Here is a 13,764-nt window from a genome sequence, read left to right on the forward strand (position 1 = left end):
CTCAGACTCATGCAGTTTGATCTTTACAGTTTACATCCCATCCAGAGGAAGGTAGCTATTTGAGCAAAGCAAGTTATATATATTATATATTACAGCACATGCTATAGACATGTGAGGGGCACTGTACTACCTAAGAAGTAATTGATAGTGAACCTAAATTTTGGTAAATCAGCTCAATCTAAAATTCAGTTAGTTGAAAATGGTAATCAGTTATGCTAATTATGTTGATTATACTTTTTTAAAGTAATTATGAATTACTTCTTCAAAAACCTTCCGTTGGACTGGCTTATCTTTTACGAAAGTGATTTTGTCAGTGGAACAGAGTTAAAGCATGTGGGTTTCAGTTCAATCCAGCAGTCACTGTTTTAATATGGTGCTGGATATTCATCTGGGAGGGTTTTTTTTTTTTTTTGATTGAATAGCACTTTCCTCCTAGATGACAGTTCTGAGAGACTGCTTGGGATAGTCCTATTAGGCCAGCTGTCCCTTGAATGCAATCAGAACTACCAAGTCCTCTTATTGGAAAATGCTATAATTCTATAAAAAGAGAAGAAAAAAAACACAAACCCGCCTAGATTAATCCAGAACTGTGGAGTGACCCCTGGTTTCAGACAGCACTGTTAGGCCAGCACTAGATTAAGGGGGGGGGGGGGGTATTCTTTTTATCTTATTTTTAAAAATTTTAATATTGAATAGCACTTTTCCTTGATATGATTTGGCAGTTTTCGTTGAATCCAGCAGTCGATGGTCATTGTGTAAAAGCTAAAATGCGGCTTGCTGCGCTCTGATGGAGGGCTCTGTCTCCCCTACTGGTGGAACGACGCCACTGCAGCGTGCCACGGTTTTTGTCGTTCCCACGTTCCCCTCCTCTGAGCTGTGGGGTGCGCTGACTCGTGGCAGAATGGGCCACAGTTTGGCAAGCCTGGTGTGTGCAAAGCACAGGCAGTCGCCTGAAGCACCGCCAGCCACAATGAGTGCAAACAACGCCTGCCTGCTGGGATTTCATTCAGTTCAGTTTAATTTTAAATTCTCTAAATGGGACTGTTTCCATTTCGATGCCAGTTTTGCTTAATTTGGCTCAATATTCAATAATGTCATGAATTCTCCTCTTTTGTACGTTTTATTAGAGTGGTGGAGAGACATCCATTATGAGCAGCTCCATAGATGCATTTGGCTTCAGTGGAAATTACCCATCATCCTGTGGAATCGGCAGATGGAGATCTCAAATGGCTTTCGTCTCACTGTAACACAATGTCAGGAAAGGGCAGATCCTCTTAAGGGGTTACCAGGCTGTGTGTATGAAAATGCTGGTGCTTTTTTGCTGAACAATTTTTGGTAAGGTCACTAATGGCAAGATGCAAATAAAAACAGAACAGAATAATCACAATAAACACCTCCGTCACACCGCCCTCAAACTTCTGGAAGAAAAAAAATCATGAAATGTAATTTTGAAAAAAAGCCATCCTATTTTAATACAAAAACCTCCCCTTTTCTGATTAGGTGAGTGCATCACCCCATTTTGGATTGGTCAGCCTTTTCCACATCTATACTCTCAGTTTTCAGTATGTTAGGAGACCAGCAAAGCTGCTGATCATTGATGGTCTAAGGGCGGTGTGCAAAATCCTGAATCAGAACAGAGGATCTAACAGGGGCCTGGTCTGGGAGCTGACGTTAGCCCTGCTGAGCCCTGTGGAAGCACCTGTCGAGGCGGGTCACCTGTGCACTGTGCCCCGCCCCCTCACCCTCCCACTCCCAATGGGCTCCGTCAGGAGAACAGAATTGAAATAACCCCAGAGTGGTGTCGCCTCTGCTGCACCAGCACAGGTGCTGTACCGTGTATCAAAAAAGCACGTGAGGGGGAGGGGGGGGGTGGAGGTTTACCTTGGGCAAGGCATTTAACCTTAGCAATAGCATCAGTAAGCACCCATTTGTATGCATGAATAATGTGTAAAAATTGTAGGCTATGCAGGTGATGCTTTGCTGAGGAAGTGTAATGTCTGCTGTGATGTAAACAGATGACATATTTCTCTGTACAGTGTGGTTTTAGTCACCAGAGGCACATGGGTTCGGTTCCCTTGTGGAATGAAAGCGCCCGCCCTCAGCTCAATAAACAGGCAGAAGCTGTGCAGATGTGATGGATATGACAAATATCAGCATATTTCTCCCAGAATCCCCTCTGGATAAAGAGTTCTGCTGAGCAAATCATTCTGAGCAAAAATGTTCTGAAATGAGTGAGACTGATTCTCAAGCACAGTCTAGCATATGGGATGTTGCAGAGCTGCTCCATAGACCCTTATTACCACGTATAGCAGCCTTGCTCATATTAATGCAGGTCATACAGTCCAAGATGAATTGCAGCTGACCGAACCCCATAATGTGCTTGAACTCAGTGTGGTTTACCCAGGTGACTCCTTCAGATTGAAATATTTCTCCACATATTATCGCGGGGTAGTTTGTGATATGGCATGTTATTTATTCATGCTCTTAACTCTCTGCGGACGGGCCCTGTGCTGATGGTGGAGCAGTGCTTGTTTCTGTTAGACCCACAGAGGGAAGTCTTTCGTTAGACTGCAGCTCTGCTGATGTTGGTTCCCTGGCTTCCATCATACACCACCTCAAATTCTGTGTGCAGAAAAATGGGAGAGAATCTTCATGAATACAGGGAGTTCTCACCTCCCCTTACACACACGCACGTGCACACACACACGCACACATGCACATGTCACACACTGAGCTTTGTAAATGGTTTCAAAGATCGCAGTGCAGTTTGCACCAGGAGCTGTACAGGTAACATACTGGGTCATGCGACTCCTTACAGAATGCATTTATTAAACAGTAACCTTGGGCAAACACGGGCTCAGTTGCACTTGTTATTACCTTAACATATTCTGAGGTATTATACATTTTTCATTATTATACCTTTGCTAATTTTCATTATGATTTTAGGAGGTGGCCTCATAATTCATCAATGGCATAGATGAAATTGGCTCCTTGTTGGTTTAAAAAAAAAAAACAAAAAGAGTCAAACATATACAACTAATCCCAAAGATAACAATGCTCACGGCAAGTTCATGTTGGTCAGAAACAGCCCCTTATCCTGGCGTGAGTGCTTGGCTTTTATAAACCATCTCAATATGAAATACAGATGTAAAGCACTTTATATTTCAAATATTTCAGGTGTGAGGAGCTGTTCTTCCTTTTGTACAATCGATTACTTCCTAAAATATCTGCTGTGACCCCTTCTCTGCAGGCATAAGCTGCTGTCTGTGATCTTTTTCAGTCTTGGTGCTGAGTGAGCTTCTGTACAGGGAGATATGCCCTGCCTATCTGAGGCTCAGAGCACAGCGTAAATTGTATCACTTGAATACTGTTCCCGGATTTGTTCTACAGTTTCCTAGTGTTCTCAGTGTGCTTTTATTTGGCATGTCTGTCTGAAATGTTGTGTTAAAAAAGATGCCAGGACGAACTCATATGCTTTATCTGGAACATTAAATGCCACTATCAGAAAGCAGTAGCTCTGCATAAAAAGGTCAACCGGTCTTTACCAAAATCCGCTTCATGGCTAATTGAAACAAGGCCTGGCCTCGACCCACACCATCCCCACAAATTACAGCTCCTGCCTGGATGGCCCTGGAGAAGGGCTCCACAGAAACACATCTTTGGCAGCAAGCTGACGTTTCTGCAGTCAGCATCTGTTCCCTGGCTGGAAGTGTTCTGCACTCGGTAAACAGATTAGTGTCTGTGCTGTTGAACCTCGGTGCTGCCTTGGCAGGATGGGTCACGCCTGCGTTTCATCGGGTGGTGCTGTGGTCCAAACCCTTTCACTCCGATGGGGGGAAATGGCGGACTGTGCCGGAAGATACTCTGCGCACATCTGAGAGAGAGCAAGACTGGCTGGGCACATGCACCCAAACTCTGTGCACAGTCATCTGACCTCCGCACACATCCAGCTAATCTTTGCACACGTCCCTCTAATCAGAGACTTATTTTCCGTCGGTCCGAGCCATCCTGAGCTCTTTCACATGGTGTCAGTTCCACACCACGGTGTTAAACCATCAAATGAGGCAGGACTAAAAGTTCACAACAGCCGCTACCTTCAGGAAGCGGATTCCACAGCTCATTCTAGAGGTTGCAAAACCGATGTTAGCCACAGATGCAGAAATATAGCATCGTCGGTGGATAATTTCATTTCCTTCCAATGAAATAACTGTTTTAGCCAAAAGCAATTTCATGACCGGAGAGGTGAGAGAAATCTAATTGATTTATGCTAAAACTGACATATGGGCAGGAAAACGTGGAGTGTGGAGCGTAGCGTAGCCTGCCTGTAGCTGGAAGGGGAACCTGTCTCTGTCGGCTGACACACACATTCTGCGGGACGCCGGGAGAGTTGGAATTATCTCCGACTCGTGGGGATTGGCTGAGAGGGGTGTGAAACTGAACGAGCTTTCTCCCATATGGAGAGCTCTGCTGAAGCTGCCATATCCCGCAGTCTGGCTGCGTCCCTCACTCTGACAGAGAGCCTCCAGCCAGCAGACACTCTGTGTGAGGGTGGCTTTTTTCCCCAACTAGCGGATGGACTGGTCGCTTCCCTTCTCTGATATCTCTAAATTGGTTAGAATCTTTCTTGATTCAGAATCCCAGAACAGGGGATGTTGTTACAATATTGACTGGAAAGCTGGGATTCAGGGTTTTTTTGGTGGTTTTTATTCTGGTTTGTTGCTTTTTTACTTCTTCCTATTACATATATTGATGTTTTTATGATTTTAATTTAATGCTATTGTAATTTTCTTATATTCATAGCTTTAATTCTTTTAACATGTTCCTCTTTCTCTTTAAATAACACAATGGAAATGCCCTCCGCCCAATATCGCAGTGCTCCACTTACCTCTGGGGTGATGTTCTTTTTTTGAGGGGCTTGAAAAAGAGAACTTGCATTTTACTGTTGAGTATGTCGCATCACCCCTGCTGCCATTTTACTGCCATTATCTCTAACAGAGGGAATTATGGGTAATGTAACCAAGACAAAAGGAGGGCATGCAGCCACCTGCCCTCTTTCTCAGGGCCAATGAGGTGAGAGAGTGACACTACACCACCACAGCCTCCATGCTAAGTCATACAGCCTAGGAGTAGGACCAGCCCTTGCCGAGATTCACCCACTGATCCCCGCAAACGTTTGGCTGCTCCAGTGCGTTTCAAAGGAGAGCCAGTATACGCAGAGTTAAGTGGTGAGACAATGAGGCATTTTATTTTACGTAATACTGCCACAGATATCCATAACCCGGCCCACTCTGCTCTCTTCTCATTTGGGGGTCATGTCACTTATTTCAGGAGGTCACATGACTCATTTGCAAAGTGTCATCATCTGAGGAGCAGTTGAAAGGGAATGGGCATGCAGGGCCAGCGGGCGGATTCCATAGAAACGGCCTGGTTTAACAGCTGAAATCACGCTCGGCCAATGACAAATGAGGCAATTTAGCATGTGCAAAATGCATTATGAGCGTATTTAAATAAGTGAATCATCTGCGTTATATTAGATATATTTTAGAGGTCATTATCATTTTATTAGTGCTGGTCACGCTTTAATTCTGAAGCAGGAATAGTTAATAATCCAGAGTAATAAAACGGATAACTCCTGTTCAACAGTGTGTTTGACTGTGTAAAACAGTTTGCCGCTCTGCTTAAGCGAATATCATGACAGCGGCCGCGGCATTCTCTGCGTTTATGCTCCGTCGCATAAACGCAGCGCCATGCACCGCTGCATGTTTGCAGCTACTGTTATCGTATTATAGTACCGTTCAAGCAGCACATGCTAATGCTGTGTAATAATGCGGTGGAAATCGGTCTGAGTGGTAACGGCCGTGTGTGCGTGCTCTCAGCGCGGCGAAGGCAGAGTCACACAGGAACAAGAATGGAACAGCGGTGGCAGGAGCGGACCCCTTTAGCATGTTTAATAGCAGGAGCTGAAGTGAAGCTTTCAGAGCTTTCTGTTTCTCTAAGTGTATTTTGCCTCGCCGGTCCACCTCTCCAGACCTGTCGAGCTGAGCTCTGAAATCAGTCATTTCGCAGGCACGGCGGACCCCCTGAAGCAAAATGGCTGTTGTGACATGGCTGGGCAGTGTGGAGAACAGGTTTCCAGGCTCGCAACGGGCAGGTTGCGGCTCTGATTCCCTGCTGTGTGTTCATAAGTAAGGGCAGTGGCTAGTGAACTGCTTCAGTAAACATCCTGCTGTATAAATGGATTATATTAAGCTGTGTACACCGATCTGGCCAAGGCTCTGTGATGCGTGCAGATCACTGCGAATCCATGAACAACACGGGAGAGGCAGACAACCTATTTGAACAGGTATCAGGTATCTTGGACCTGTTTTTTAAATGTTTGGTGTAATTTGCAAATATACCATTTGAAATGCAGATTCCCCATTAGCAGTGGATTTGATTTTTAACTTCACTGTGTATGCAAATATCTCAGCTCTGGTTTTAAGTTGGGTTTAAGTTTAATTTTTTTGTAATCATTTGTTTAATGTAACATAATCTCTTTTTGTTATAAGTAAAAGTACAGTGTTTAATTAAGAGTAAAGCAGGGAGATTTTAGCACCATAACTCCCAGAGGTTCAGAATATTAATGCTGCTAAATGTGCCTCTGAATGTATTTAATATTAGGATCACAAAGGTAGTGCAAGTCAGATGGAATTAACTGCTGATTGGTGATGCTTACAACAGTGATAAAAGTTGTTATTCAGAATAGGCAGCTACTTTGGGGGCCACTGATCAGCCTCACGTTAAAGGTAAAGCCTCCGCCTCATTTGCCTGTAGCCAACCTACCTTCGCTGGCATTGAAGAGCTTTATAGTTTAAGACAATTAAAGATATTCACTTAAAATTAGGAGTAAGAAACAAAACTAAATTTAATAGTTTAGATTTTTGTTTGTTTGTTGGCTTTGTTTGTGCAGTATGATAAAGGAGTGACCAAACCATGTGGCCTGTGAGGTAAAAAAAAACAAGGCTAAACTGTGCAGATAAAAAACACACCTGTAATCAGGCTGTGAACTTGTTGGAGGCTGTTAAATATTGTATTGGGCCCTGTTAAAAAAATGAGAGATGCTCCTACACACAAGACACATGCTGTATGAGAGACACAATTTAAGGGTAATATCAGACCTGGCATATGAATACATGGCTGGATAATAGGACATTGGACAGTTCTAAGAGTATTTAATAAGTTGGGGGTTCAGCTTTTGATGACGAGCTGAAGATGCTGTTTGCTCCGGGTTGTGCTGTGGCTGTGGATCCGAAAAAGAGTCTGAGGTGTGGATGTCTGTCTCAGTGTGAGAGTGAGCTGAATTACACCGTGTCATCCGTGTACTTTTAACAGCTGCCAGGAAGTGTGGAAAAACTCTGCCTTTCAGAGACACACTGCTCTTTCCGGAGAAGCTCTATGTTCGGTGTGGAGAGATGGGGAGGTTATGGCTGTCTGGCTTTATGGCTTTCTGGTTGGAAAATGGACTTTTTAAAAATGTTTTATGTCTTGGTTGCCGGTGTGACTGCTGTTTATTTGTTCTTTTGGTTTTGATTTTTATTTAATGCTGTTGGTTTTATGAAGTGGGTTTGCTGATTAACGCTGTGCTGTCTCGTGCTGGAATTCCCCAGACTCGGATGTGTTATCTTTACTGCTTATTGTGGCATTAATCATGGCCAACAACTGCTGTATTATGATTATAATGTGCAAACTGTCGGGTAATGGCTTCCGCTTTATTTGGGTAATTAATTTGCCTCTTGCAGGATGGGCCTGACAGTGTTACGATGATGCCGCGAATGAAGGTTTATCTCTCTACCTTACTCTGCTCCTGGTGTTGCTGTTTTCCAGTGCATGGACAGAGAACCGTTGCACAGAATCTGCAACCTGCTGCAACTGTTACTCTGCTGCTGGTGGTCTCTTTTCTATGCCTGGGATTGCATTTTTTTGTTGACCGCCAAAATCTCTTGCCCCTCAGTACAGTACGTTTGATCTTGTCAAAATTCTTTTAGAAACCTTGGATCTTCAGAAATATGGTTAATATTAAAAACAAAGAAAAAAAAATAATATGAGATATAAGCTTTTTCTGCCAAACAGTTATGTGTGTGTTCCATTAGGAAAAAAGCATTTCTGTGAGCAATCGCCTTCGGGAGTTGCGCCAAATAAAATGCTTTTTTTCCTATCCCCCTCACACCCCACTCAAGAAGTGTTTGTTCGCTTTCAGTTCTCTCTCTCTTTTGAGTTGATCTCTGACATCCTCGTGTGCCCCAGGATGTCTGTCACAAACTGCAGTCCAACGTTGTGACAATGCTTTTTTTCCTCCCGTGCCTCCTATGACCTTCTTTTTTCCTTTCTTTCTTTTTTTTGTTTCTGTTCTTTCCTTCAAGGTCTGGCGCACCTGATGCTAAACAGCCAAGGTATGGGTTCATTCTTTCTAATTTTTTTTTTTTATAAAAAAACCAACCAACCAGCCCACCTCCTCTGTCCAGCTCCCACCACCCCCACTTCCCCTTTTGACCCACTCCCCCCACCCCAGACACCTGCTTTTTCAGACCCCTTCCCCCTCCATAGAGCCCCTCCCACTCTCCTCCTCCATTCTTTCTCTCTCTTTTGGTTTTGCTTCCTGTCGTGCTGTCGTGCTTTTTGTCCCTCCACACTGTCCGTCCCACCCTTGTCCTGTCCTATGGCCCTGCTCCTGGACCTTCTCCCCAGCGTTCCAGGAGCTCTGCTGAAGGTACGCTGTTCTGCTCTCCCTTCTGTGTTTCCATGTGACCCTCTGGATGAAGACATGAAGTTCCTCACCGTGTCCAAACGCAACAACAAAAAAAAAAAAAAAACAAAGCTGTCAAACCACAAGTGTTCAGAATGCACAGAGTTGCCCGTCAAAACTCTGATGTCATTCTCATTGTTTGGCCTCCTGTCAGTCATGGCGGGTGTTAGAGTCACAGGGATACACTGTAAACAAAGACTCCCATCGGGGGGGGGGTCAGATGTGAGCATCGAAATCCACCTCATCGTTTGGATAGCGGTCCTTCTCCACTGTCATGTTATGGGACACATGGATGATGACCAAGAAAGCAGCAGCTCAGTTTGGGGGTGTTGGGGTTGGGGTGGGGGTGGGGATGGGGATGGGGATGGGGATGGGGGTGGGGATGGGGGTGGGGATGAGGTTTGGGGAGAGGGGGGCAGAGGCAGGGTTTCTCAGCTATTCTGACCACTAATGGTTCCCAATGAACCCACACTGGGCAACACAACACTGGCTGGGAAAATGACCAGGGAATATTTGTACATAATAAAGAAGGGGACACAATATGCACACACACACACACACACACACACACACACACACACACTCACTGTAAAAACAATGGAGTCAGTAGAAAGTGACAGTAGAGAGAAAATGCTTGCTTGGTGCCTGGTTGATGATCACTTTGAGTGCCAAATTTTCCCTTTCAGTAAAACTGAGAGAGCAGAGGCTGCAGCACAGGCGGACTCTTACAGCCTGCTGCAGCTGGTCCTCAGTTCTCCTATCTGGCTATAATTACAGATAACCTCCCTAAAATGCCTGTTTCAGGATTCTGCGGGAAGCAGAGCTCTGTTCTCCACAGTCGTGGGCCTTTCCCTGCTGTATGTGGCACAGGAAGTGAAATTTCGCTAAACGCCTCCGGCCTTTCAAATGAAACATTTACATATTCAATTAAAACATTTTCAGTACAATAGTCCATGTTTTGAAAAAGTGTCCATACCCACACACGCACGCACGCACACACACACACACAGAACCACATATGTCCATTATCTGACTCTCTTGTTGAAAAATAGTTTCTGCTTCCCCTCATTAATGCCGAGTTTGCATTGTATGGGGAAACAGGCTGGATGCTTTACTAAGACTCACATCAGTGAGATTTGCTCTGTTGCATTGTAAAACGCCAGTCAAACATGGAACATGATCACGCCGTTTCCCTGCTCACACTAAAAAGTGAGCTCACGGCTGGCCAATCAGAGGATGGTTAAAGAAATTTGAATTTCCTTACAGGGCAGAGGTTGCATTATCCACAGACGTATACATGAATGCCTAAATCTCATTCAGTTATGTGCTCAGCTTATGAGTATAAAAAGTGACTTAGTACAGTATAGAGTATAAAAAAGACACTCTCCAGGTGATGAAACGCTGGGTACACGCAAAAGACAGCAGCATGCACAAAATGAGGCCCCACGGAGCTGTGATCGGTCACCGAGCGTCCCGTGTCAGACAGCGTCTGCCTCACAGTGCAGAAACAGCTGCACGTTCCCCAACAAAAGTGCAAATACAGGCGCGGAAATTTCCACACGGTTCCCCCTGGATGAGCTTCACCGCGTGTCCGAAACGGGGCGGACCGGACCGGCGGCGTGCAGCGAGGTCAGACAGACACACCGGTACCGCGCGCTCACTTAATCACACACCCTGCAGCCGGCAGGCCAGGGACCGGCCGGGGAGAGCGGCGACCTTTACATTGCAGTAAATACTGACTCTCCCCTCAGCTCCGACACACTGCGGTCACAGCTCTGCTCTCATTAACGCACCGCGGCACGCTGGAAACGCTCTCTCCCACCACAGCGGGAACGCCGAGAGTCTAACACACAGCCGCCTTCCAAACTCCAAAATACACCCATTTCTGTATCTGTAATACACCTTTAGTCTTTAATATGCCTCGTGTTTAACCCTTTCACACATGACTTATTTTATGCCATGTAGCGCGCGTGTTACGTTACATGGTTCGTTATGTTTTCATTAGGGTCATTAAGCTTCACCGCCGCATTTGCTATACTTTGTAACATTAAATCACTGTTTCCTCAAAGCTAATGTTAGCTAGAATTTTTCCAATTTAGTGTTCTAATCACACCGTTTTGCCTGTGTGCTCGAAAATGCTAATCACACCGGTGTGACTGTACGCACGAAAGGGTTAAGTAGATTTGTCCTTTAAAATGATCCATAAAAATTCCCTACCCTTTAATATCCTTAATATTTTCAACATGCCAACTTTAAAAATCCCTTACCCTTAAATATCTTACCTTTAAATATCATTTATCTGTAAATATTTCTCACCTTTAAGTAGGCCTTACCCTAATATATGGTTTACATTGTGATTATGGTTGCTTTGCAGGTGCCCTTATCCAGAGCAAATTACACGGCTTGCAGTTTTGACATGCTGCCTGCTTATGTAGCTGGATATTTACTTAAGCAATTTGGGTTAAGCACCTCTGTATAATAAGCCCTGCTCCTCACCACAGTCCCTCTCCACTGCCCATTTGTCTTATCTGTAATTACACCTCACCCTTACACGTGTCTTACCTTTGAATATGCCTATCCTGAAATACACCTACCCTGAAATACACCTACCCTTAAAAGTGTCTCATCTTTGAATATCCCTTGCTTTAAATACACGTACCTTCAACTGCACCTCACTCTTAAATATGCCTGTGTCTAAATATCCCTTATCCTTAAATACATAAACCTTCAAATACACCTTACCCTGAAATACATCTTACCTTTGAATATTCTTTACCCTTAAGTACACATACCTTTAAATGCACAACTCCCTCAAATACATCGTCCTGGTTAATTCACTGTACCTTTAAATACACTTTAGTCGTAATTACAGCATATCTAAGGTATGACCAATTAAATGCGCCTTATATTTAAACAATATGAACTGATCAATTTAAATGAACCTACTAAGATCTGTATTGAGACTGTGAACATCCCACCCAAATGTGCAATGCCAGATCCTTCAACTTCTCGTTGGTGTAAAAGGATCAAGTTTAACGTGTTCAAATAATGAAATTTGTTCAAATGAAATATGTTTACACTGGCATTAAAGCTGCAATTCATTTGCCCGTTAATGGAAACAAAGCCATGGTTTATAATCAGATCTTGGTGATCTAATTCAGAAAATGTAAACCCCCTTCATTACGCTTACCATAGTTTAAGGCTCGTCTACTGATCTTCGTAACTATAACAATTAACTACAGTGTTCATAACATTAGCAATTATACATACATATTTATTTTTTCATATTGTTTATCTCATTGTGTCCATTCAAAAGCTGCACTGGAGTGCTGGAAGCTAAGCCTTAGGGGGTTGGAACATGGATGCTGATTCTATTTTTGGCGTTCAAATCCAGCAAGCTGTTCTACGGTATGGCACTATGTGCGTGGGAGGATGGTATGTTGATAATTGGACACGTGTGCAGAATGGCAAATTTGTTATTAAAATGGCCTCCCCTGTCTTCCAGGGAAGAGAGGGACCTCTCTCCATCTGCAGGTCATATCCACCTTTATCTCCTGACAGACATGGCCACTGCTCATCATAGGTGCCTCTGCATCTTCTTAACTCGCAGACTCCTCAGTCATTAAAAAAAAGGAGCAGGGAGATGAGGAGGGAGAAACACACAAATGCGTAGGAAGGTAAATAAAAAAGACAGGACAGCTCTAGCAATCAATTCAGGCTTCCGCATGCATGAGATGAACCCAGGAGGTGAGAGCGCACGGTTTCCGCACGGCTCTGCTACCGAAGGCCGCCCCAAACACAGGCGGGACCCTGCGCCCCAAACACAGGCAGGACCCTGCGCCCCAAACACAGGCGGGACCCTGCGCCCCAAACACAGGCAGGACCCTGCGCCCCAAACACAGGCGGGACCCTGCGCCCCAAACACGGGCCGGGACCCTGCGCCCCAAACACAGGCGGGACCCTGCGCCCCAAACACGGGCCGGGACCCTGCGCCCCAAACACGGGCCGGGACCCTGCACCCCAAACACAGGCGGGACCCTGCGCCCCAAACACAGGCGGGACCCTGCGCCCCAAACACGGGCCGGGACCCTGCGCCCCAAACACGGGCCGGGACCCTGCACCCCAAACACAGGCGGGACCCTGCGCCCCAAACACAGGCGGGACCCTGCGCCCCAAACACAGGCGGGACCCTGCGCCCCAAACACGGGCCGGGACCCTGCGCCCCAAACACAGGCGGGACCCTGCGCCCCAAACACAGGCGGGACCCTGTGTGCCGGTCTCCAGTCTGAGCCCGGGCTGTACAGCCTGCCTCTGTAGCCGACCCGAACTCTGTCCCCTGCTGTGGTGCCATTCCACACTGAGGTGTTTTTTTAGGTTTCAGTTCAGTTCACAACTTCAGGCCAGGTCCACCATCTTTATTTAAAGAAGCATGCCATGAGACTCACAAGTGAAGGTGAAGGTCTTGCAGTCACAGAGTCTCCACAGAGTCTCCTCATTCCTCTCTGTGAGGGCACCCCCATGTTGCAGGGCCTGCCCCAAAAGCAGCGTATGCACCCGCGCATGTCTTAAATCGCACAGTAAAAAGATGCCCTTTGAGTGGGACCGCAAGATAAGCAAAATAAGATAAGCAACAATTTAAGGTGAAGAATTGCTTGTAGGACGTGGTGTAGCACATACATCGTGCAACGCAAGAGTAGGAAAGCATTGCCAAGCAACTGGACAGTTTACAGGACCAACTCGTTATTTTCGTCATGACAAGAATTACAGATTTATGCTGCCTCCAGGTTTTTGGAGGGGAACCGGCAAGAATCCTAAATAGCTGCATAGTTCAGACCAGATGCACATAGGAAAAGCACTGGATACAGGGTCAACCTCATCCCATCGGAGGGAGACCTGGAAATAAGTTAGAGCCGCACTCATATCGATTGCACGGTTTTAGTATCTCATACTCCTGTCCTCTAGCTAGGTAGGTAGTCTAGCTC

At 45.4% G+C, this 13,764-nt stretch overlaps 1 protein-coding gene across 7 annotated transcripts in view; it reads left to right on the top strand.

Moving 5' to 3' along the window:
- nrxn2a (neurexin 2a) overlaps positions 1 to 13,764 on the top strand; it is a 575,558-nt gene that overhangs the window by 131,950 nt on the left and 429,844 nt on the right. For 6 of the 7 annotated variants that reach the window (XM_036523412.1, XM_036523417.1, XM_036523416.1 and 3 more), the window contains exon 4: positions 8,400 to 8,429. The exons of the other annotated variant lie outside the window; for it this stretch is intronic. In XM_036523412.1, coding sequence (XP_036379305.1) covers positions 8,400 to 8,429 — 30 coding nt within the window. The remainder of the gene's footprint in view (positions 1 to 8,399; positions 8,430 to 13,764) is intronic. 7 annotated transcript variants of the gene reach the window in all.

The sequence above is a fragment of the Megalops cyprinoides genome, chromosome 3 (assembly GCF_013368585.1).
Source record: "Megalops cyprinoides isolate fMegCyp1 chromosome 3, fMegCyp1.pri, whole genome shotgun sequence".
NCBI classification, from domain to species: Eukaryota; Metazoa; Chordata; class Actinopteri; order Elopiformes; family Megalopidae; genus Megalops; species Megalops cyprinoides.